Source organism: Salvelinus alpinus, chromosome 31, assembly GCF_045679555.1.
Source record: "Salvelinus alpinus chromosome 31, SLU_Salpinus.1, whole genome shotgun sequence".
Taxonomy (NCBI): Eukaryota; Metazoa; Chordata; class Actinopteri; order Salmoniformes; family Salmonidae; genus Salvelinus; species Salvelinus alpinus.
The window spans coordinates 18,063,526-18,088,747 of record NC_092116.1 but is presented as its reverse complement, the minus strand read 5'-3'; the positions used below and the strand labels follow the sequence as shown (position 1 = coordinate 18,088,747).

At 42.7% G+C, this 25,222-nt stretch overlaps 2 protein-coding genes and 1 long non-coding RNA gene across 3 annotated transcripts in view; all 3 read left to right on the top strand.

Moving 5' to 3' along the window:
* LOC139561664 (SLAM family member 5-like) overlaps nucleotides 1-25,222 on the top strand; it is a 96,780-nt gene that overhangs the window by 35,523 nt on the left and 36,035 nt on the right. The window lies entirely within an intron of this gene.
* Nucleotides 1,070-16,398, top strand: LOC139561661 (cell adhesion molecule CEACAM5-like). Its single transcript, XM_071378909.1, has 12 exons — nucleotides 1,070-1,143; nucleotides 1,287-1,331; nucleotides 4,325-4,585; nucleotides 4,801-5,085; nucleotides 5,263-5,520; nucleotides 5,623-5,895; nucleotides 6,080-6,352; nucleotides 6,440-6,760; nucleotides 6,855-7,133; nucleotides 7,291-7,536; nucleotides 7,620-7,736; nucleotides 14,718-16,398. Exons 1-12 carry the CDS (start codon nucleotides 1,113-1,115, stop codon nucleotides 14,795-14,797), a joined length of 2,469 nt encoding a protein of 822 aa, XP_071235010.1. The 5' UTR covers nucleotides 1,070-1,112; the 3' UTR covers nucleotides 14,798-16,398.
* LOC139561909 (uncharacterized) lies at nucleotides 22,317-24,904 on the top strand. The gene is made up of 3 exons (XR_011672247.1): nucleotides 22,317-22,467; nucleotides 22,611-22,655; nucleotides 24,807-24,904. It is a non-coding gene; the product is annotated as an uncharacterized lncRNA (long non-coding RNA).

The following is a 25,222-nucleotide window of genomic DNA, read 5'->3' as shown; positions in this document are numbered from 1 at the left end:
CCTGTACGTGGTGATAAGAAACCCCCAGATATTTACCTGACTGTACCCACTAATGGTGAAGTCTGACTGTAGAAACATTATAGTGATAGTATGTCTGACCTCGCAAACAATGTAAAGTGTGTATAGATAGATTTAATCTAGAGACAAGCCTGTTGGTTTTTAATCTGAGGGTATCCTGCTATTGACACACTTGTTGAATTATGCAAGTGAACTTGACAACAACAATAACTAAAGAGTCAGTCCAGACAATACAGGTGAGTGCAGGTAGGGTAGACAGAGCAAGAGTTTGGTGGTGGCAGCCATGTTCCTCCCCTTTATGTTAATTATTCATATTACAAATATACCTGGTGTATTTATGCAAATTAGGCACACATCTTTATCTTAACACAAACTACAAAAAACCTGATACAATAAAATATTTTGTGCTATATTCAACAAAAAACAACACACACATTCACAATTAATGAACAAATGACACACTGACACACATCACATAAACAAACAAATTGAAACACAACCATAAACAACACAATAACAAAGACATATCTATGTCGACAGTATCAAACTAAAAGTGTCCCTCAGAATCATCTGACTAATGAACAAGTCAACCACCAAACCGCTGAGAAGAGTCAGCTAACTGAGTGTGGTTTTGACACATGATCCTCCTATAGAAATAGTGTATGTGTGTATGGAGGGGATAGCTGAAGCTGAGGCTAGCTGGGATACCAGTAGTCACAATAGCAAAGGTTTGAGGGGAGGCATGTATCTGTGCATGGTGGGTGTAAAAATGAACTAACATCTGCACATTCTGATACCAAACTGATCTCATCTCAGATCTCTATTCTCCTTCCATCCTCCTTTTTTCCAATAAAGAGGAAGGAACCAGTGTGAGGTCATGTAGCCAATCATAAGAAGAAGTTGGTCAGAAAATGAACACGCCATCAACCACTACTCTTTTTTCTAACAGTTTTGTAAATGTCTCAATTTCCTCTCTCTATTTTCTGAGTGATTGTGAAGAGGTGTGATCTAAACAGACTATCATCATATAGGAAGTAGAGGGGTTTGTCAGAAGAACTGTAGTTGTAGAGAAAGTCACTTGTCAGTGGGACAGAATGGAGAACACAATGCTCTGTGTGCTGCTCTGTAAGTACTGACGTTGTATTAGTGTTTGTGTGTTTGTCTATGAGCACAATGCACTAATGTTAATATTACTACTCTATTACTATAGTAGTATACACTTCTGTATTACTACTGTATTGTAATGACTTTCTTTGTCTTTGTTGAAGTGCTGAGTATCCTCATCTACTGTGGACACTGTGGTGAAAATTATGGTAGATATTCATTTATTTGATCAAACCTCCATCTCTTTATGTTTCATCATCTTTGTCTCTGCTTTTCCTTCCTCACGTTCATTAATGTTATGAGAAAAGGTGATTCAGTTGTGTATGTATGATCTGTAAAGAGGTAGGAAACATAGTTTATGTACATGTTTTATTTGACTGATAGGTGATTGTGTTATGATGGCTGTGTTTATGCAGGTAGACTAAAGTCTGTATTGGAGCCAGTATGATACATCATACCAGCCATATTTTTGTCTGCTTGAACTCCAACAACTCAGATACACATGAAAACATGAAATGACACAGGGAATCGATAAAACATCATTTAGAGATGCTGTCACGCCCTGGCCTTAGTTATCTTTGTTTTCTTTATTATTTTAGTTAGGTCAGGGTGTGACATGGGGGATGTTTGTGTGTTTTTGTCTCGTCTAGGGTGTTTGTATTGTCTAGGGGGTGTTTGTAGAGTTCATGGGGTTGTGTTCATTGTAGGTGTTTATGTAAGTCTATGGTTGCCTAGATTGGTTCTCAATTAGAGACAGCTGTCTATCGTTGTCTCTGATTGGGAGCCATATTTAGGCAGCCATAGTCATTAGGTAGGTTGTGGGTGATTGTCTATGTGTAAGTTGCCAGTGTCTGCACTTATTTGTTTTGTATAGCTTCACGGTCGTCGGTTTGTAGTTTTGTTTAAGTGTTCTTCAGTACGTCGCTGAAATAAATCGATTATGTATTCACATGGCCTTGGTCCTCTCTTTCACCCGAAGACGATCGTGACAGATGCAGAAAAACAATTTAACATTCAAAATGAGTGAACCTTTCCTTTAAGTTGAAAACATGTGTCTATTTTCTCATGTGAAAATTCATTTAAAAAGTTACGTAATCACATGTGAAAATCCACATGTGAACCTTCATGTGAAATATCATCACATGTGAAGTGTTCCAAAACCACATGGTTTCACATGATTTCACATCTGACCAGTCTGACAGAATCTCACCATTCTGAAAAGCATCTGACCAGTCTGACAGCATCTCACCATTCTGAAAAGCATCTGACCAGTCTGACAGCATCTCACCATTCTGAAAAGCATCTGACCAGTCTGACAGCATCTCACCATTCTGAAAAGTATCTGACCAGTCTGACAGCATCTCACCATTCTGAAAAGTATCTGACCAGTCTGACAGCATCTCACCATTCTGAAAAGCATCTGACCAGTCTGACAGCATCTCACCATTCTGAAAAGTATCTGACCAGTCTGACAGCATCTCACCATTCTGAAAAGCATCTGACCAGTCTGACAGCATCTCACCATTCTGAAAAGCATCTGACCAGTCTGACAGCATCTCACCATTCTGAAAAGCATCTGACCAGTCTGACAGCATCTCACCATTCTGAAAAGTATCTGACCAGTCTGACAGCATCTCACCATTCTGAAAAGCATCTGACCAGTCTGACAGCATCTCACCATTCTGAAAAGCATCTGACCAGTCTGACAGCATCTCATGGAGCATGAAGGTACTGATAGGAATGAAAGATCTCATGATCTGACTTTCCTGTCATGACGATATGAATGAAAGAGCTAATCAGATCTTTCATTAGGATGTTTTATTTTTTTTAAACAAATCTAGATTTTAATAAATGAAGGATACAAAATCAAATCAAAGTGTATTTGTCACGTGCACCAAATACAACAGGTATTGAAATGCTTACTTACCAACAGTGCATTTTTTAAGTAAAAAATAGGTATTAAGTGAACAATAGATAAGTAAAGAAATAAAAAACTACAGTAAAAAGACAGTGAATAATAACAGTAGCAAGTATATTGAAAGCATGGGGTGCTTCCACACAGGAAGTTGCAGAAACTTTTAGAATCTGTGCCAAGGCACATTGAAGCTGTTCTGGTGGCTCGTGGTGCCCACGAGCATATTCAAGTAGTGGATGTATTGTTATGCTGAAGCTCTTTTTTATTTAAATTTTTATCCATGGATGTTTGTGTCTGAGAGAGAATGATGTAAGAGCTGCAAGTATTTAGTTGCACAATATACACTGAGTGAACAAAACATTAAGAACACCTTCCTTGCTATTTATTCAGTTAGTTGTCTGTGCAGAGAGACCTGTAGCTGTTCTGACCCTCCAACCCAACTGGACCCAAATATTTAGAGGAGATACTATCACTATGAGATGTGACATACAGGGAGGAGGAGACTCTGACTGGCAGTATGAGTGGCATAACAACAGAAAGTCAATATACTCTAATACAAAGCCAGAGTACAGAATCAGTCCTGTCTACACGTCTAACAGTGGTTCATATACCTGTCAGGGTGTAAAGGGAACCAAGCGCTCTAAAACCAGTGATGCTGTACAACTGACTGTGTCTGGTAAGTCTAACTAATCATGTAAACATCTCAATGGGTAACTAGAATCATTTATAATGAGAGTAAAAAACATTAAGAACACCTTCCTAATATTGAGTTGCAACCGTACACTTTTTGCCCTGGAAAGAGTCTCAATTCGTCGGGGCATGGACTGTACAAGGTGTCAAAAGCGTTCCACAGGGATGCTGTCCCATGTTGATTACAATGCTTCCCACAGGTGTGTCAAGTTGGCTGGATGTCCTTAGAGTGGTGGACCATTCTTGATACACACGTGAATCTGTTGAGTGTGAAAACCCCAGGAGCGTTGAAGTTCTTGGCGCAAACCGGTGCACCTTGCACCTACTACCATACCCCATTCAAAGGCACTGCAATCTTCTGTCTTGCCCATTCACCCTCTGAATGGCACACATAAACAATCCATGTCTCAATTGTCTGAAGGCTTAAGAATCCATCTTTAACTTGTCTTCTCCCCTTCATCTACACTGATTGAAGTGGATTTAACAGGTGACATGGATGGATTTACCTGATTTACCTGGTCAGTCTATGTCATGGAAAGTTCCTAATGTTTTGTACACTCAGTGTATATTGGATATTTTTTGATTGTGTTTCCACAGCTCTGCCCAGTGCCTCAGTGAGTACCTCTCCTCAGGGTCCCCTCTACTCTGGAGAGACAGTCACTCTGCAGTGTGACATACCAGACTACACAGACTGGACGTACAACTGGTACAGAAACAACCAACAGTTTTCCAGTCAGACCAGTGAAACCATCACCATCTCTCTCCCTGACCAAGCTGGTCAGTACCAGTGTCGGGGGACAAGAACAACGCGGCCCCAGTGGTCAAATCTCAGCTCATCTCTCCCCATCATCATCACTGGTGAGATATTTTCAATCTGGACATTCTCAATTCTGAGCCAATGTGGGTTAATCTTATAGAATACAGACATGCATACTGTAAATTCTAACTAAATCGAGTCAACATACACATTACGGAAAATGTAATTTTATCAAAACTTTACAGCAACAGCTCAATTATTTTAAACACCAAGCATATATGCAGATGTTTTAATATTCTGGTCTGCATTTTCTCAGCTCTGCCTGAAACTACACTGAGTGTAGAGCCAAACCCTGTGTTCCCTGGAGAGACAGTTACTCTGATGTGTTCAGTAGGGTCTGACAGTAGCTGGAACTATAAGTGGTACAAAGACAGGAATGATAATGAGGTATCCCAGTCTGTCATACACACTATAACAGGAGACACCCTCACCATCAGTAGAGCTGCTGAGTCTGACCAGGGTCTCTACTTGTGTCAGGGACAGAGAAGATCCAGACCCACATCTTCACAACCAAGTAATGTTATTACCCTCACTGTGAATGGTGAGTTACTTTGTTGTGTCTCTCTTGTGTGTCAAACACTATTTATATTGAGTAAATCAAATAGACATGGTCAGTGTGTTAATATTTAGTTACTGTATTACCTACTGAAGTAAGATCATCATCTGGAAAGATTGGTTCTCTGACTACATGTCTTAATATTTAACTGTGTTTCTACAGCTCTGCCCACGGCCTCAGTGAGTATCTCTCCTCAGGGTCTCTTCTACTCTGGAGAGACAGTCAGCATGCAGTGTGACATATCAATGTACACAGACTGGACGTACAGCTGGTTTATAGGCAACAACTTCAAATCCAGTACGCCTGGTCAAACCATCACCACTCTGTCTAACCAGGCTGGTCAGTACAGATGTGTTGGGGGGAGGACAGGTCGGCCTCAGTGGTCTCAACTCAGTGTTTTCCTCCCCATCAGAGTCACTGGTGAGTTCACTATTGATGCTCCATCGCTAACTTGTTGAGGTTGTTGTCATAGTGTATCAGGACACTGGATGTTTACACTCAAACCTATTGCAATACCAACAGATAATCAGCCGTCGACTACATTGACTTCAGACAAGGAGGACGTATTCACAGGAGACAGTGTGACACTGACCTGTACTGTAGAGTCTTCTGGATGGAAGTTTTACTGGTACAGACACAGACCAGACTCTACACCAGTAACCACAACCTCTGGATACTCCTACACACTCAGCTGGGTCAGTGTCTCTGATGGAGGACAGTACTGGTGCAGAGCTGGGAGAGGAGACCCAGTCTACTACACCCTGTACAGTGACCCAGTCCAGATAAACATTACTGGTGAGTCTTAAACAGTTTTATGATTAATGGATGCTATTTTACATTGATAGAAAGTAATTTAGGGTATAATATTTTGTATGCTTACTGTATCCCAACATCTGTAGCTAACTTGAAGCTATATTCATGAGTAGACCTATTGATAAAATTGTTTGTTCAGTTAGTTGTCTGTGTTGTGTCTGTGCAGAGAGACCTGTTGCTGTTCTGACCCTCCAACCCAACTGGACCCAGATATTCATTAGAGAGACTGTTACTATGAGATGTGATATACAGGGAGGAGGAGACTCTGACTGGAACTACAGATGGTATAAGAATAGTCAGTCAGTGATCCCCTTTAACACAACACCTGAGTACAGAATCAGTCCTGTCTACATGTCTAACAGTGGTTTATATACCTGTGAGGGTGTCAAGGGAAACAAGATCTCCAAGACCAGTGATGCTGTACAACTGACTGTGTCTGGTAAGTCTATTCATGCTTATACGAGTCTTGATGATTGTCTAGAATATGTTTTATTTTAAAAGTTTGAAACCTGCCTTTCCTTAACAGATAAACCCAAGGCTGTCCTGAGTATCTCTCCTCAGTGGCTGAACCCTGGAGACTCAGTGACTCTGAGCTGTGAAGTTGACAAGACGTCTAAAGGCTGGAGGTTCTCCTGGTACAGAACTGTTCCCTACAGAGCTGGGTTACCCTCTCTATCAGACTCATCATACTCTGTAGAGACCCTATCTGACAGTAGTACTGGAACTACAGAGAGCTTCTACACCCTGAGTCCTGCTGGTCACACAGGAGGATATGTGTGTAGAGCTGGGAGAGGAGACCCAGTCTATGACACACTCTACAGTGAACCTCAGTTTCTCTGGTCAGGAGGTAACTAACTGCATTCAAACATATTTAAGTCTCCCTCATGTGTATAATATATATTATTTAAATAAAGGTTTGATTCTGTCTCTCTCTGTTTCAGATCTGCAGTCTTCAGTGTCTCTCAGAATAAGTCCCAACACAACTCAACACTTTAGATCAAAGTCTCTCTCACTGAGCTGTGAGGAGAAGGGGAACTCTACTGGATGGAGACTGATGAGATACACAGAGAGAGGAGTAGAGTCAGGGTGTGTCTCTAACTGGGGATCAATAACAGGGTCTACATGTACCATCAGCTACACATACACATGGTACAGTGGAGTGTTCTGGTGTGAGTCTGGATCAGGAGAGTACAGTAATGCTGTCAACATCACAGTGGATGGTATGTCTATTGTACAACATTCACACACAAAACATCAATATTTCAATGTATGTTCAATTCTGAATTGCATCTCTTATAAAATACAAGTTAATACGATTTGAGGGTGATGACTCCAGTATGCAGATTTACAGTATTATTTATATATAATGTTACACAGATGGTTATGTGATCCTGGAGAGCCCTGTTCATCCCATGACTGAAGGAGACTCTGTGACTCTTTGCTGCAAATATTGGACAACAAGCTCAAACATCAAGGCTGATTTCTACAAAGATGGAGTACTCATCAAGAATGAGATCATAGGAGAGATGACCATCCCTGCAGTATCCAAGTCAGATGAAGGATTCTACAAATGCAAATACCCTGACAAGGGAGAATCACCAGAGAGCTGGATGACAGTGAGAGGTGAGTGCTGTCTGTGTGTGTGAGAGAGTTACTGTGTATGTGTGTATGTTTGTGTCTTGATGGTAAAACATGTGTTTTGCTAGTCCTTCCAGGTTCTGTTGTCTCCATCTCTCTACCCAGGCTGCTTTGTGGTCTACTGGTGGTGTCTCCCTTTCTACTGGTGTCCATTGTACTGACGGTGAAATGCTGCAGGGCTCGAGGTGAGAACTTTCTTTCAGTGTCTCTACAATCAGTTTATCCAGCTGGAGATTATCCTTCTTTATGGTGTGCTTTTATATCACTGTTAGACTAATGTGGAATGAAATGGTTCATTTCAAATGTAAATAGACAAAGTGTCCAGGCGCAGCTATTTCTGTTAAATGTCTTTTATGGAAGCTTTTCCTCACAAAAAGGCAAACTAAAGATTTCATAATGTAGCCTGGCAAAAGTAAACCCAGCACGGAACACAAACTAATTTGGGGTTGAATATTCTGTCAAAGCTTACATTTACAATAGGATAATGTAGGAGTGAAATCACCACAAGGTGAAGTCACCATGAAGTACATTTCAGTCTAAATCACCATCTAGTAAAATAAATCTGTTAGTAAAGTGCATAAAAACAATCTGAATACAAAAAGTACAAAGTAAAATGCATAAACGGTAGTAGCTCTACTTTCTATAAAATAACAAGAAAATACAGAGACCACAATGTTCACAGTTAGAATGGACTTTCTAACATTTCAAATAACTGAGTACAAGATGTCCATAAAACAAAATTACTTTGTTCATGAAAATCAAAAAAAAAAAATCATAAAACAATATGAATAGTTACAAACACAGTGTCCACATGATACCCTAACCCCACACAATACCCTAACACCACATGATACCCTATCACCACACGATACCCTAACCCCACACGATACCCTAACCCCACACGATACCCTGACCCCACATGATACCCTGACCCCACATGATACCCTGACCCCACATGATACCCTGACCCCACATGATACCCTAACCCCACACGATACCCTGACCCCACATGATACCCTGACCCCACATGATACCCTAACCCCACACGATACCCTGACCCCACATGATACCCTGACCCCACATGATACCCTGACCCCACATTATACCCTAACCCCACATGATACCCTAACCCCACATGATACCCTGACCCCACATGATACCCTAACCCCACATGATACCCTAACCCCACATGATACCCTGACCCCACATGATACCCTAACCCCACACGATACCCTGACCCCACATGATACCCTGACCCCACATGATACCCTGACCCCACATGATACCCTGACCCCACATGCAACCCTGACCCCACATGATACCTTAACCCCACATGATACCCTGACACCACATGATACCCTAACCCCACACGATACCCTGACCCCACATGATACCCTGACCCCACATGATACCCTAACACCACATGATACCCTAACACCACATGATACCCTAACCCCACATGATACCCTAACCCCACATGATACCCTGACCCCACATGATACCCTAACCCCACACGATACCCTGACCCCACATGATACCCTAACCCCACACGATACCCTGACCCCACATGATACCCTAACCCCACATGATACCCTAACCCCACATGATACCCTAACCCCACATGATACCCTAACCCCACATGATACCCTAACCCCACATGATACCCTGACCCCACATGATACCCTAACCCCACACGATACCCTGACCCCACATGATACCCTAACCCCACACGATACCCTGACCCCACATGATACCCTGACCCCACATGATACCCTGACACCATATGATACCCTAACCCCACACAATACCCTAACCCCACATGATACCCTAACCCCACACGATACCCTGACCCCACATGATACCCTAACCCCACATGATACCCTAACCCCACATGATACCCTAACCCCACACGATACCCTAACCCCACATGATACCCTAACCCCACACGATACCCTAACCCCACACGATACCCTGACCCCACATGATACCCTGACCCCACATGATACCCTAACCCCACACGATACCCTAACCCCACATGATACCCTAACCCCACACGATACCCTAACCCCACATGATACCCTGACCCCACATGATACCCTAACCCCACACGATACCCTGACCCCACATGATACCCTAACCCCACACGATACCCTGACCCCACATGATACCCTAACCCCACATGATACCCTAACCCCACATGATACCCTAACCCCACATGATACCCTAACCCCACATGATACCCTAACCCCACATGATACCCTGACCCCACATGATACCCTAACCCCACATGATACCCTGACCCCACATGATTTTTTTTTTTTTTTTTTTTTTTTTTTCACCTTTATTTAACCAGGTAGGCTAGTTGAGAACAAGTTCTCATTTGCAACTGCGACCTGGCCAAGATAAAGCATAGCAGTGTGAACAGACAACACAGAGTTACACATGGAGTAAACAATAAACAAGTCAATAACATGGTAGAAAAAAAAGATAATCTATATACAATGTGTGCAAAAGGCATGAGGTAGGCAATAAATCGAATAATTACAATTTAGCAGATTAACACTGGAGTGATAAATCATCAGATGATCATGTGCAAGAAGAGATACTGGTGTGCAAAAGAGCAGAAAAGTAAATAAATAAAAGCAGTATGGGGGGTGAGGTAGGTAAATTGGGTGGGTAGTTTACAGATGGACTATGTACAGCTGCAGCGATCGGTTAGCTGCTCGGATAGCAGATTTTTTAAGTTGTTGAGGGAGATAAAAGTCTCCAACTTCAGAGATTTTTGCAATTCGTTCCAGTCGCAGGCAGCAGAGAACTGGAAGGAAAGGCGTCCAAATGAGGTTTTAGCTTTAGGGATGATCAGTGAGATACACCTGCTGGAGCGCGTGCTGCGGGTGGGTGTAGCCATCGTGACCAGTGAACTGAGATAAGGCGGCACTTTACCTAGCATAGCCTTGTAGATGACCTGGAGCCAGTGGGTCTGACGACGAACATGTAGCGAGGGCCAGCCGACTAGGGCATACAGGTCGCAGTGGTGGGTCGTATAAGGTGCTTTAGTAACAAAACGAATGGCACTGTGATAAACTGCATCCAGTTTGCTGAGTAGAGTGTTGGAAGCTATTTTGTAGATGACATCGCCGTAGTCGAGGATCGGTAGGATAGTCAGTTTTACTAGGGTAAGTTTGGCGGCGTGAGTGAAGGAGGCTTTGTTGCGGAATAGAAAGCCGATTCTTGATTTGATTTTGGATTGGAGATGTTTGATATGAGTCTGGAAGGAGAGTTTGCAGTCTAGCCAGACACCTAGGTACTTATAGATGTCCACATATTCTAGGTCGGAACCGTCCAGGGTGGTGATGCTAGTCGGGCGTGCGGGTGCAGGCAGCGAACGGTTGAAAAGCATGCATTTGGTTTTACTAGCGTTTAAGAGCAGTTGGAGGCCACGGAAGGAGTGTTGTATGGCATTGAAGCTCGTTTGGAGGTTAGATAGCACAGTGTCCAAGGAAGGGCCGGAAGTATATAGAATGGTGTCGTCTGCGTAGAGGTGGATCAGGGAATCGCCCGCAGCAAGAGCAACATCATTGATGTATACAGAGAAAAGAGTCGGCCCGAGAATTGAACCCTGTGGTACCCCCATAGAGACTGCCAGAGGACCGGACAACATGCCCTCCGATTTGACACACTGAACTCTGTCTGCAAAGTAGTTGGTGAACCAGGCAAGGCAGTCATTAGAAAAACCGAGGCTACTGAGTCTGCCGATAAGAATATGGTGATTGACAGAGTCGAAAGCCTTGGCCAGGTCGATGAAGACGGCTGTACAGTAATGTCTTTTATCGATGGCGGTTATGATATCGTTTAGTACCTTGAGCGTGGCTGAGGTGCACCCGTGACCGGCTCGGAAACCGGATTGCACAGCGGAGAAGGTACGGTGGGATTCGAGATGGTCAGTGATCTGTTTGTTGACTTGGCTTTCGAAGACCTTAGATAGGCAGGGCAGGATGGATATAGGTCTGTAACAGTTTGGGTCCAGGGTGTCTCCCCCTTTGAAGAGGGGGATGACCGCGGCAGCTTTCCAATCCTTGGGGATCTCAGATGATACGAAGGAGAGGTTGAACAGGCTGGTAATAGGGGGTGCGACAATGGCGGCGGACAGTTTCAGAAATAGGGGGTCCAGATTGTCAAGCCCAGCTGATTTGTATGGGTCCAGGTTTTCCAGCTCTTTCAGAACATCTGCTATCTGGATTTGGGTAAAGGAGAAGCTGGGGAGGCTTGGGCGAGTAGCAGCGGGGGGGGCGGGGCTGTTGGCCAAGGTTGGAGTCGCCAGGAGGAAGGCATGGCTAGCCATTGAGAAATGCTTGTTGAAGTCTTCGATTATCACGGATTTATCGGTGGTGACCGTGTTACCTAGCCTCAGTGCAGTGGGCAGCTGGGAGGAGGTGCTCTTGTTCTCCATGGACTTTACAGTATCCCAGAACTTTTTGGAGTTAGAGCTACAGGATGCGAATTTCTGCTTGAAAAAGCTGGCCTTTGCTTTCCTGACTGACTGCGTGTATTGGTTCCTGACTTCCCTGAACAGTTGCATATCGCGGGGGCTCTTCGATGCTATTGCAGTTCGCCACAGGATGTTTTTGTGCTGGTCGAGGGCAGTCAGGTCTGGAGTGAACCAAGGGCTATATCTGTTCTTGGTTCTGCATTTTTTGAACGGAGCATGCTTGTCTAATATGGTGAGGAAGTAACATTTAAAGAATGACCAGGCATCCTCAACTGACGGGATGAGGTCAATATCCTTCCAGGGTACCCGGGCCAGGTCGATTAGAAAGGCCTGCTCGCAGAAGTGTTTTAGGGAGCGTTTGACAGTGATGAGGGGTGGTCGTTTGACCGCGGACCCGTGGCGGATACAGGCAATGAGGCAGTGATCGCTGAGATCTTGATTGAAGACAGCAGAGGTGTATTTGGAGGGCAGGTTGGTCAGGATAATGTCTATTAGGGTGCCCATGTTTACGGATTTAGGGTTGTACCTGGTGGGTTCCTTGATGATTTGTGTGAGATTGAGGGCATCAAGCTTGGATTGTAGGACTGCCGGGGTGTTAAGCATATCCCAGTTTAGGTCACCTAACAGAACAAACTCTGAAGCTAGATGGGGAGCGATCAATTCACAGATGGTGTCCAGGGCACAGCTGGGAGCTGAGGGGGGTCGGTAGCAGGCGGCAACAGTGAGAGACTTATTTCTGGAGAGATTAATTTTTAAAATTAGAAGTTCGAACTGTTTGGGCATAGACCTGGAAAGTATGACAGAACTTTGCAGGCTATCTCTGCAGTAGATTGCAACGCCTCCCCCTTTGGCAGTTCTATCTTGACGGAAAGTGTTATAGTTGGGTATGGAAATCTCAGAATTTTTGGTGGCCTTCCTAAGCCAGGATTTGGACACGGCAAGGACATCAGGATTGGCAGAGTGTGCTAAAGCGGAAGTAAGGCAAACTTAGGGAGGAGGCTTCTGATGTTGACATGCATGAGGCCAAGGCTTTTTCGATCACAGAAGTCAACAAATGAGGGTGACTGGGGACATGCAAGGCCTGGGTTTACCTGATACCCTGACCCCACATGCAACCCTGACCCCACATGATACCTTAACCCCACATGATACCCTAACCCCACATGATACCCTAACCCCACATGATACCCTAACCCCACACGATACCCTAACCCCACATGATACCCTGACCCCACATGCAACCCTAACCCCACATGATACCCTAACCCCACATGATACCCTAACCCCACACGATACCCTAACCCCACATGATACCCTGACCCCACATGATACCCTAACCCCACACGATACCCTGACCCCACATGATACCCTAACCCCACATGATACCCTAACCCCACATGATACCCTGACCCCACATGATACCCTAACCCCACACGATACCCTGACCCCACATGATACCCTAACCCCACACGATACCCTGACCCCACATGATACCCTGACCCCACACGATACCCTGACCCCACACGATACCCTAACCCCACACGATACCCTGACCCCACATGATACCCTAACCCCACACGATACCCTGACCCCACACGATACCCTGACCCCACACGATACCCTAACCCCACATGATACCCTAACCCCACACGATACCCTAACCCCACACGATACCCTAACCCCACATGATACCCTAACCCCACATGATACCCTAACCCCACATGATACCCTAACCCCACATGATACCCTAACCCCACATGGAACAGTAGATGCTCATCTCACCCATACTGCACGGGGGGGAAATGTCATATCAACATATCAATTACAACTCAAAAATGAAACATAATACAACACCATGAAGCTTTACATGAAATAAAATGTAATTCTGATAATTACGAACGCTTCAAAAATTGTTATTGTCAACTCCACAACGTGGTTCTGAGAACACTGGTATTCAGCTAGCAAGAAGCTAACTTCCTCATGTCAATGTGAAAGTATCAACAGCCTAACATGACCATCTGGCATAAATATTACAAAAACTATTATACACTGCAGATGATGCTAAATAACGAAATATTCCGGTAGAAGTAAGATAAAAAAGTATTATTTACCCATCTAAAGTAATGTTGGACCCACGATGGATTTCAACAGCTCTCCAGTGTAAATGCTTGCTCTCACTCTTACACACTGCTCATGCACATTCCCATGCACACATTATTTATGACCTCTCTTAAAGGGACAGTGCCATCTAGTGGATATCTAAGCAAAAAGGCCTGAGGGGGTGTGGTATATGGCCAATATACCAAGGCTAAGGTCTGTTCTTACGCACAACGCAACGAGGAGTGCCTGGATACAGCCCTTAGCCGTGCTATATTGGCCATATACCACAAACCCCAGAGGTGCCTTATTGCTATTATAAACTGGTTGCCCACGTAATTAGAGCAGTAAAAATAAATGTTTTGTCATACCCTTGGTATACAGTCATTTACCACAGCTGTCAGCCAGTCAGCATTCAGGACTTGAACCACCCAGTTTATAAAAATGAATACAGCTATGTGCTTTTACCACATGGCTACAGTTACTTCTGATGGGTTACATTATATAACTGTGTACAGTTTAAAGAGCAGTTTGAACAGTTAAACTCTAATGCTACTCTCCATCTGTTTTCTGCCTGTAGGTTTGTGTTCAACAGTTAAATCTCCTCAAGACCAGATACGATCTGATGATGTCATCGAACAAACTGAATCATCCGTGTGATTATAACAGTATGAACTGTAAACTGAACATCAGTTTGAATGATTTTGCCATTGATATATGATAGTGTTTACTGAGTTTAATATCAATGAATGGAATTTCACAAACGCTGAATGTTATGGTTTTGTAAGTTGCCATTTTTTTGCTTTTGGTGTCTCATATGCTTTACTTTGTTATTGTTGATGGTCTTGCTTTTTCTTGAAATCTTACACGTCTCTCTTTGTTGCAGTTAATTAAACAAGAGTCTAGTGCCTGTTTATGTTTAAAAGTGGGTTTTGCAGTATAAAAATAAAAAAAAATTGACATAAAACCATTCTTTTTACATACAGGTGCATATATACTGTACGTGTCACGATCGTCATAGTGAGGAGACCAAGGCGCAGCGTGAGATAAATACATCCTCTTTTAATTATACGAAGATGAACACGAACGAAACACTTACAAACTATACAAAACAACAAACGACCGTGAAGCTACAAAACGAAAGTGCACACACAAGCTACTAACGTTAAGACATAGACAATTACCCACAAAATACCCAATGAATATGGCTGCCTTAAATATGGCTCTCAATCAGAAACAATGAACAACAGCTGCCTCTAATTGAGAACCAATCTAGGCAGCCATATACATACAAACACCTATACTAGACACTGCCCCCATAGACATAGAAAAACCCCTAGACAATACAAAAACACATACATCCCCCATGTCACACCCTGACCTAACTAAAATAATAAAGAAAACAAAGAATAACTAAGGCCAGGGCGTGACAGTACGTGAATTTTTTCCACTTAAAATCTTGGTTTATACTTGGTTGGCCGACCTATTATAACAACTTTAACAGGTACGTTGGAACATGTATAGTTTGTTATTAACTAAATGAATGCATATTTTTATATACATATATACTGTCTATGTAAGTCTTTCAAATGTTGTATTTTTACAGTAGTTATAGGAGCTTAGATGAGTGTTCTACTATGGAAGATGAATTGAGAAGGTGTGTTGTATTTTGTATTAATTTCCATGTATAAAATAAAAAGTGATAATTTCCTACATCATCGTATTGCTTTGAAATAGAATTTGATGTAAGGGCATATTCTTTTTACTGTCTGTATTGCCGAGTTGAAACAATGCATTTATTATTAGAAAATTCCTATAAATGTATTATTATGCAAAGCAACACTTCCTAAAAAAATCTCTATACGTCACAGTGCAGTCAGTCTTCTGTAAACCACATTCAGATTGACTTCTACTGATATGAACCCATACAGAAGTGTTCCATGTCTGTACTATTATGATGAGATAGAGAGAGGAAGGAATAAGAGGGCAGAACCAGTAGACTGAGGGCTTATGTTGATGCTATGCGACCAATGACCATATTAGTATCTATATTGTCTGTAAGAAAATGGAACCTCCATATTGTACGAGCTAGAATAGAGTACGAGGCATTTTTTACAAAGTGAAAACAGCGCCCCCCCTATTGAGGAAATAATTGTTGTATTTTTACAGTAGTTGTTATAGGAGCCAGATGAGTGTTCCACTATGTAAGTGTAATGGAGAAGGTGTGTTGTATTTTGTATTCATTTTCATATATAAAATAAAAAGTGCACATTTCTTACATCATTGTATTGCTTTGGGGGGGAAATGATGTAAGTGCATATTCCTTTTACTGTCTGTATTGCCGAGTTGAAACAACGCATTTATTATTCGAAAATTACTATTAATTTATTATTATGCAAAGCAACACTTCCTAACAAAATCTCTATGCATCACAGTGCAGTCAGTTTCCTGTAAACCAGATTCAGATTGACTTCTACTGATATGAACCCATACAGAAGTGTTCCATGTCTGTACTATTATGATGAGATAGAGAGAGGAAGGAATAAGAGGGCAGAACCAGTAGACTGAGGGGTTATGTTGTTGCTATGTGACCAATGACCATATTAGTTTCTATTGCACTGCTCTCTTTTTGTTGATTAAGCCCTCTTGTTCAAACTTCCACCATACCTTAGTTTATTGTTAAATTACAGACATACGAGTCACCAGACCCAATCACAGGAATGGCTAATTCTAGAGGTCCTGTTGATCACTACAGAATTAGGAGATCTTTCTGGGCTATACTCTCCCCTGTCTCAGTCTTCAGTATCTATGCTGCAATAGTCCGTGTGCCAGCGGGCTAGGGTCAGTCTGTTATATCTGGTTTAATTCTCCGGTCTTATCTGGTGTCCTGTGTGAATTTAAGTACGCACCCTGTAATTCTCTCTCTCTCCCGGAGGACCTGATCCCTAGAATCATGCCTCAGGACTACCTGGCCTGATGACTCCTGGCTGTTCCCAGTCCACCTGGTTGTGCTGCTGCTCCAGTTTCAACTGTTCTGCCTGTGGCTAGGGAACCCTGACCTGTTCACCGGATGTCCTACCTTGTCCCTTGTCCTACCTGCTGTTTTCGACTCTCTCTCTCTCTCTACCACACCTGTTATCTCGACCTCTGAATGCTCGGCAATGAAAAGCCAACTGACATTTGCTCCTGAGGTACTGACCTGTTGCATCCCTCTTGTGACATCTGCTGATGTAAAAATGGATTTATAAATACATTTGATTGAATTAGCGAAATCTGCGTTCAGTTTTTTGGGGGTCTGTGTATGGAATGATCTGCTCTCTGCACATTGATGATCTGGTGCCTCTAGGGCAGTTCATGTTTTAATGGAGGACCTCACTGTTGAGGAATGTGTCTGCTTCTTAAATTGCTTGTGGTATTGTATGTCCTTACTACGTTGTACATTTTCATTTTGTAAATGTTGTAAATTGTGTTCATGCCGGGCTCCTTTGGAAAAGAGGCCTTGGTCTCAATGGGACTCCCTGCTAAAATAAAGGTCAAACAATAATAAGACTTGTGGTTCACCAGCATGTGGAGTAGTTACAGTTACATGTCTGTCCCTGTAGGTGGTGATAAGAAAGCCCAGATGTTTACCTGACTGTACCCACTAATGGTGAGTCTGTGACTGTAGAAACATACATGCCCCACTCACCTGAGGATCTGTCTTTTCCAGTCATCTATTTCCTGAGTTTGAGGGGTTCAATGGATTAATTACTTTCATTTAACTGCTGAGACTCTTTCATATTAGTGCTTGTGCCTGTCATTTTTCCCCGGTTAACGTTTCAACTGCAGAAATGTGTCAAACACACCCCGGTAATGGATGAAATGGGCTCAATGGGATACAATGGCTTTCCATTGAATCTTTAAGAACGCTAAAGCTTCATCAGGGATTTAATGTACCGTCTCAACACTTATACCACAATTAAGACAAGAAAGATAATTTCATTTTGATCTGTGTTAACTTTTTTCAATTCCACAAAAAGTTATAATTTAATACAGTTGACATTTTTACAATTAGATGTGCTGAAACCTTGGATCATTGTTATACTAACTTCTGCGACGCATATAAGGCCCTCCCACGCCCTCCTTTCGGAAAAGCTGACCACGACTCCATGTTGTTGCTTCCAGCCTACAAACAGAAACTAAAACAGCAAGCTCCCGCGCTCAGGTCTGTTCAACGATGGTCCGACCAATCTGATTCCACGCTTCAAGACTGCTTCGATCACGTGGATTGGGATATGTTCCGCATTGCGTCCAACAACAACATTGACGAATATGCTGATTCGGTGAGCGAGTTCATTAGAAAGTGCATTGACGATGTCGTACCCACAGCAACGATTAAAACATTCCCAAACCGCCTCCTGGGTGGCGCAGTGGTTTAGGGCACTGCATCGCAGCGCTAGCTGCGCCACCAGAGTCTCTGGGTTCGCGCCCAGGCTCTGTCGCAGCCGGCCGCGACCGGGAGGTCCGTGGGGCGATGCACAATTGGCCTAGCGTCGTCCGGGTTAGGGAGGGTTTGGTCGGTAGGGATATCCTTGTCTCATCGCGCTCCAGTGACTCCTGTGGCGGGCCGGGCGCAGTGCGCGCTAACCAAGGGGGCCAGGTGCACGGTGTTTCCTCCGACACATTGGTGCGGCTGGCTTCCGGGTTGGAGGCGCGCTGTGTTAAGAAGCAGTGCGGCTTGGTTGGGTTGTGCTTCGGAGGACGCATGGCTTTCAACCTTCGTCTCTCCCAAGCCCGTACGGGAGTTGTAGCGATGAGACAAGATAGTAATTACTAGCGATTGGATACCACGAAAATTGTGGAGAAAAGGGGGTAAAATAAAAAAAACATTAAAACATTCCCAAACCAGAAACCGTGGATTGATGGCAGCATTTGCGTGAAACTGAAAGCGCTAACCACTGCTTTTAACCAGGGCAAGGTGACCAGGGCAACATGACCGAATACAAACAGTGTAGCTATTCCCTCCGCAAGGCAATCAAACAAGCTAAGTGCCAGTATAGAGACAAAGTAGAGTCGCAATTCAACAGCTCAGACACAAGAGGTATGTGGCAGGGTCTACAGTCAATCACGGATTACAAAAAGAAAACCAGCCCTGTCGCGGACCAGGATGTCTTGCTCCCAGACAGACTAAATAACTTTTTTGCTCGCTTTGAGGACAATACAGTGCCACTGACACGGCCCGCTACCAAAACCTGCGGGCTCTCCTTCACTGCAGCCGAGGTGAGTAAAACATTTAAACGTGTTAACCCTCGCAAGGCTGCAGGCCCAGACGGCATTCCCAGCCGCGTCCTCAGAGCATGCGCAGACCAGCTGGCTGGTGTGTTGAAGGACATATTCAATCAGTCCTTATCCCAGTCTGCTGTTCCCACATGCTTCAAGAGGGCCACCATTGTTCCTGTTCCAAAGAAAGCTAAGGTAACTGAGCTAAACGACTACCGCCCCGTAGCACTCACTTCCGTCATCATGAAGTGCTTTGAGAGACTAGTCAAGGACCATATCATCTCCACCCTACCTGACACCCTAGACCCACTCCAATTTGCTTACCGCCCCAATAGGTCCACAGACGACGCAATCGCAACCACACTGCACACTGCCCTAACCCATCTGGACAAGAGGAATACCTATGTGAGAATGCTGTTCATCAACTACAGCTCAGCATTTAACACCATAGTACCCTCCAAACTCGTCATCAAGCTCGAGACCCTGGGTCTCGACCCCGCCCTGTGCAACTGGGTCCTGGACTTCCTGACGGGCCGCCCCCAGGTGGTGAGGGTAGGTAACAACATCTCCAGCCCGCTGATCCTCAACACTGGGGCCCCACAAGGGTGCGTTCTGAGCCCTCTCCTGTACTCCCTGTTCACCCACGACTGCGTGGCCATGCACGCCTCCAACTCAATCATCAAGTTTGCGGACGACACTACAGTGGTAGGCTTGATTACCAACAACGACGAGACGGCCTACAGGGAGGAGGTGAGGGCCCTCGGAGTGTGGTGTCAGGAAAATAACCTCACACTCAACGTCAACAAAACAAAGGAGATGATTGTGGACTACAGGAAACAGCAGAGGGAGCACCCCCCTATCCACATCGACGGGACAGTAGTGGAGAAGGTGGAAAGTTTTAAGTTCCTCTCTGTACACATCACGGACAAACTGAATTGGTCCACCCACACAGACAGCGTTGTGAAGAAGGCGCTGATGTCACAGGAAGGCCTTAAAGATCATCAAGGACAACAACCACCCGAGCCACTGCCTGTTCACCCCGCTATCATCCAGAAGGCGAGGTCAGTACAGGTGCATCAAAGCAGGGACCGAGAGACTGAAAAACAGCTTCTATCTCAAGGCCATCAGACTGTTAAACAGCCACCACTAACATTTAGTGGCCGCTGCCAACATACTGACTCAACTCCAGCCACTTTAATAATGGGAATTGATGGAAATTATGTAAAAATGTATCACTAGCCACTTTAAACAATGCCACTTAATATAATGTTTACATACCCTACATTACTCATCTCATATGTATATGTATATACATTTACATTTACATTTAAGTCATTTAGCAGACGCTCTTATCCAGAGCGACTTACAAATTGGTGCATTCACCTTATGATATCCAGTGGAACAACCACTTTACAATAGTGCATCTAACTCTTTTAAGGGGGGGGGGGGGGTTAGAAGGATTACTTTATCCTATCCTAGGTATTCCTATACTGTACTCTATATCATCTACTGCATCTTGCCATCTTTATGTAATACATGTATCACTAGCCACTTTAAACAATGCCACTTTATGTTTACATACCCTACATTACTCATCTCATATGTATATACTGTACTTGATACCATCTACTGCATCTTGCCTATGCCGTTCTGTACCATCACTCATTCATATATGTTTATGTACATATTCTTTATCCCTTTACACTTGTGTGTATAAGGTAGTAGTTGTGGAATTGTTAGGTTAGATTACTTGTTGGTTATTACTGCATTGTCGGAACTAGAAGCACAAGCATTTCGCTACACTCACATTAACATCTGCTAACCATGTGTATGTGACAAATAAAATTTGATTTGATTTGATTTGAAATTAAAGCAACTTCTGAAAATGAATCCTCAAACTATAGTGATAGTATGTCTGATCTTGCAAATAATGTAAAATATGTTTAGATATGTGTAATCTAGAGACAAACCTCTTGATTTTTAATCTGAGGGTATCCTGCTATTGACACACTTGTTGAATTATGCAAGTGAACTTGACAACAACAATAATTAAAGAGTCAGTCCAGACAACACAGGTGAGTGCAGGTAGGGTAGACAGAGCAAGTGTTTGGTGGTGGCAGCCATGTTCCTCCCCTTTATGTTACTTTATTCATATTTGCTTATAGACCTGGTGTATTTATGCAAATGAGGCACAGTTGTTTTTATTTGAACACAAAATACAAAAAAACTAATACAATAACTAAATGTTTATAGTATGTGCTATATTCAACAACAAAAACACACACACACACACACACACACACACACACACACACACACACACACACACACACACACACACACACACACACACACACACACACACACACACACACACGTGTTTACAATAAATGAAAAATTGACATGCTGACACACATCACATAAACAAACAAATTGAAACACAACCATAAACAACACAATAAAAAGACGTATCTATGTAGACAGTATCAAACTAAAAGTGTCCCTCAGAATCATCTGACTAATGAACAAGTCAACCACCAAACCGCTGAGAAGAGTCAGATAGCTGACTGTGGTTTTGACACATGATCCTCCTATAGAAATAGTGTATGTGTGTATGGAGGGGATAGCTGAAGCTGAGGCTAGCTGGGATACCAGTAGTCACCATAGCAAAGGTTTGAGGGGAGGCATCTATCTGTGGTGGGTGGGTGTAAAAATGAACTAACATCTGCACATTCTGATACCAAACTGATCTCATCTCAGATCTCTATTCTCCTTCCATCCTCCTTTCCTCCAATAAAGAGGTGTGAACCAGTGTGAGGTCATGTAGACAATCATAAGAAGAAGTTGGTCAGAAAATGAACACACCATCTACCACTACTCTTTTTTCTCACAACCTTTGTACGTTTCTCGATAATTTTCTCTCTATTTTCTGAGTGACGGTGAAGAGGTGTGATCTAAACAGACTGTCATCATATAGGAAGTAGAGGGGTTTGTCAGAAGAACTGTAGTTGTAGAGAAAGTCACTTGTCAGTGGGACAGAATGGAGAACACATTGCTCTGTGTGCTGCTCTGTAAGTACTGACATTGTATTAGTGTTTGTGTGTTTGTCTATGAGCACAATGCACTAATGTTAATATTACTACTCTATTACTATATTAGTATACACTTCTATATTACTTCTGTACTGTAATCCCTTTCTTTGTCTTTGTTGAAGTGCTGAGTATCCTCATCTACTGTGGACACTGTGGTGAAGATGATGGTAGATATTCATTTATTTGATCAAACCTCCATCTCTTTATGTTTCATCATCTTTGTCTCTGCTTTTCCTTCCTCATGTTCATTAATGTTATGAGAAAAAGTCATTCAGTTGTGTATGTATGATCTGTAAAGAGGTATGAACATAGTTTATGTACATGTTTTACTTGACTGATAGGTAATTGTGTTATGATGGTTGTGTTTATGAAGGTAGACTAAAACCTGTATTGGAGCCAGTATGATACGTCATACCAGCTGTATTTCTGTCTGCTTGAACTCCAACAACTCAGATACACATGAAAACATGAAATGACCCAGGGAATCGATAGAACATCATGTAGAGATGCAGAAAAACTATTTCATATTCAAAGTGAGTGAACCTTTCCTTTAAGTTGAAAACATGTGGCTATTTTGTCATGTGAAAATGTATTTAAAGAGTTATGTAATCACATGTGAAAATCCACATGTGAAACTTCATGTGAAATATCATCACATGTGAAGTGTTCCAAAACCACATCTGATATCATGTGGTTTTTCCATAAGGACAGTCTGACAGCATCTCACCCTTCTGTAAAGCATCTAACCAGTCTGACAGCATCTCACCATTCTGAAAAGTATCTCACCAGTCTGACAGCATCTCACCATTCTGTAAAGCATCTCACCAGTCTGACAGCATCTCACCATTCTGTAAAGCATCTCACCATAAACTCATGGAGCATGAATGTACTGATAGGAATGAAAGATCTCATGATCTGACTTTGCTGACATAATGACATGAATGAAAGAGCTAATCAGATCTTTCATTAGGAGAAGTTTTATTTTTGACAACCAAACCTAAAATAATTATGTAAACAGAATGTTATATATGGGTCCATTCTACAGGTAACTGCCAAAATAAAGGAAACACTTGAATAAATGATGGTTACAAAGTATATTGAAAGCATGGGGTGCTTCCACACAGGAAGTTGCAGACACTTGTAGAATCTGTGCCAAAGAGCATTGAAGCTGTTCTGGTGGTTTGTGGTGGCCCAACGCCGTTTTAAGACTTTATGTTGGTGTTTCCTTTATTTTGGCAGTTACCTGTTGTCACGTTCTGTCCTTAGTTTATTTTTTATGTCTTTGTGTTAGGTTGGTCAAGGCGTGAGTTGGGGTGGGCAGTCTATGTTCTTTTTTCTAGGATGTTTGTTTTCTATGTGTTTGGCCTGGTGTGGTTCCCAATCAGAGGCAGCTGTTTATCGTTGTCTCTGATTGGGAGCCATATTTAGGTAGCCTGTTGTCCATTGTGTGTTGTGGGTGGTTATTTTCCGTTTCAGTGTTTGCACCATACGGGACTGTTTCGGTTGTTTGTTTGTACTTTTGTTAGTTTGTTCAGTGTTCTGTTGATTTATTAAATATCTCATTATGGACACTTACCACGCTGCACATTGGTCCGATCCTTGCTACTCCTCCTCAGACGAAGAGGAAGTCCGTTACACCTGTACCAGCAGGCTACATGGAGAATGGAAGAGTTGGATAGTGAAAACGTCTCGAATCGCGCAAAATGGAATATAACATTGCGGATAAAGTTCAGTATGACACAATTTCATGCATACAACGTTAAAATACCTGCATCATTAACCTGAGAGCTTTACCGTTTCTAAAATGACGTGTTAGGGTGATTTTAGAGACTGTTCATGTTATTGGGGGTTCCCCATAATGAGGATGAGGAAGTGATTTGCTGTTTAGGGTAAGTTTTAAATCACAAAAAGGTGTCTGAACCGTTCTATAACATGGTATTTACATAAACAAAATAGACATTTCATTGTAAAAAAGCAAACTTCTCCTTTAATATCAGTGAATGACTCTGCACATGAGTTGATGGTGAGATGCTATTCAGTCATTCCAACCATTTACTGTAATACTACCATACGTATTACGTTGTGGACTAGAGCCCCACTAAATATGTTGGCCTTCCGTATTTCAATATTCAAGTAGTGGATGTATTGTTATACTGAAGCTCTTTTTAGTTACATTTTTATCCATGGATGTTTGTGTCTGAGAGAGAATGTAAAGAATGTGGTAAGAGCTGCAAGTATTTAGTTGCACAATATACACTGAGTGAACAAAACATTAAGAACACCTTCCTTGCTATTTATTCAGTTAGTTGTCTGTGCAGAGAGACCTGTAGCTGTTCTGACCCTCCAACCCAACTGGACACAAATATTTAGAGGAGATACTATCACTATGAGATGTGACATACAAGGGGGAGGAGACTCTGACTGGCAGTATGAGTGGCATAACAACAGGAAGTCAATATACTCTAATACAAAGCTAGAGTACAGAATCAGTCCTGTCTACACGTCCAACAGTGTAGACACACACACACACAAAAAAACTAAAATGTGCGAGCACACACACATGCACACAAACACACAAATACAGAAAAAACACATTCATTTTTACAATGTGATGTGTTCCAAAAGCACATGTTTTCATGTGATCACATGTGATCTTATGTTAAGTTAATGTGATAATGTGATCTTATTTGAAGTTAATGTGATAACATGTGACAACATGTGAAAACGTGATTTC

Bases quoted from the DNA above. Each gene is read 5' to 3' on its own strand.
- LOC139561661 (XM_071378909.1), top strand. From the start codon at position 1,113: ATGGAGAACACAATGCTCTGTGTGCTGCTCT. The intron at 1,144-1,286 runs GTAAGTACTGAC...TCTTTGTTGAAG, and splicing joins AATGCTCTGTGTGCTGCTCT to TGCTGAGTATCCTCATCTAC. The intron at 4,586-4,800 runs GTGAGATATTTT...GCATTTTCTCAG, and splicing joins TCTCCCCATCATCATCACTG to CTCTGCCTGAAACTACACTG.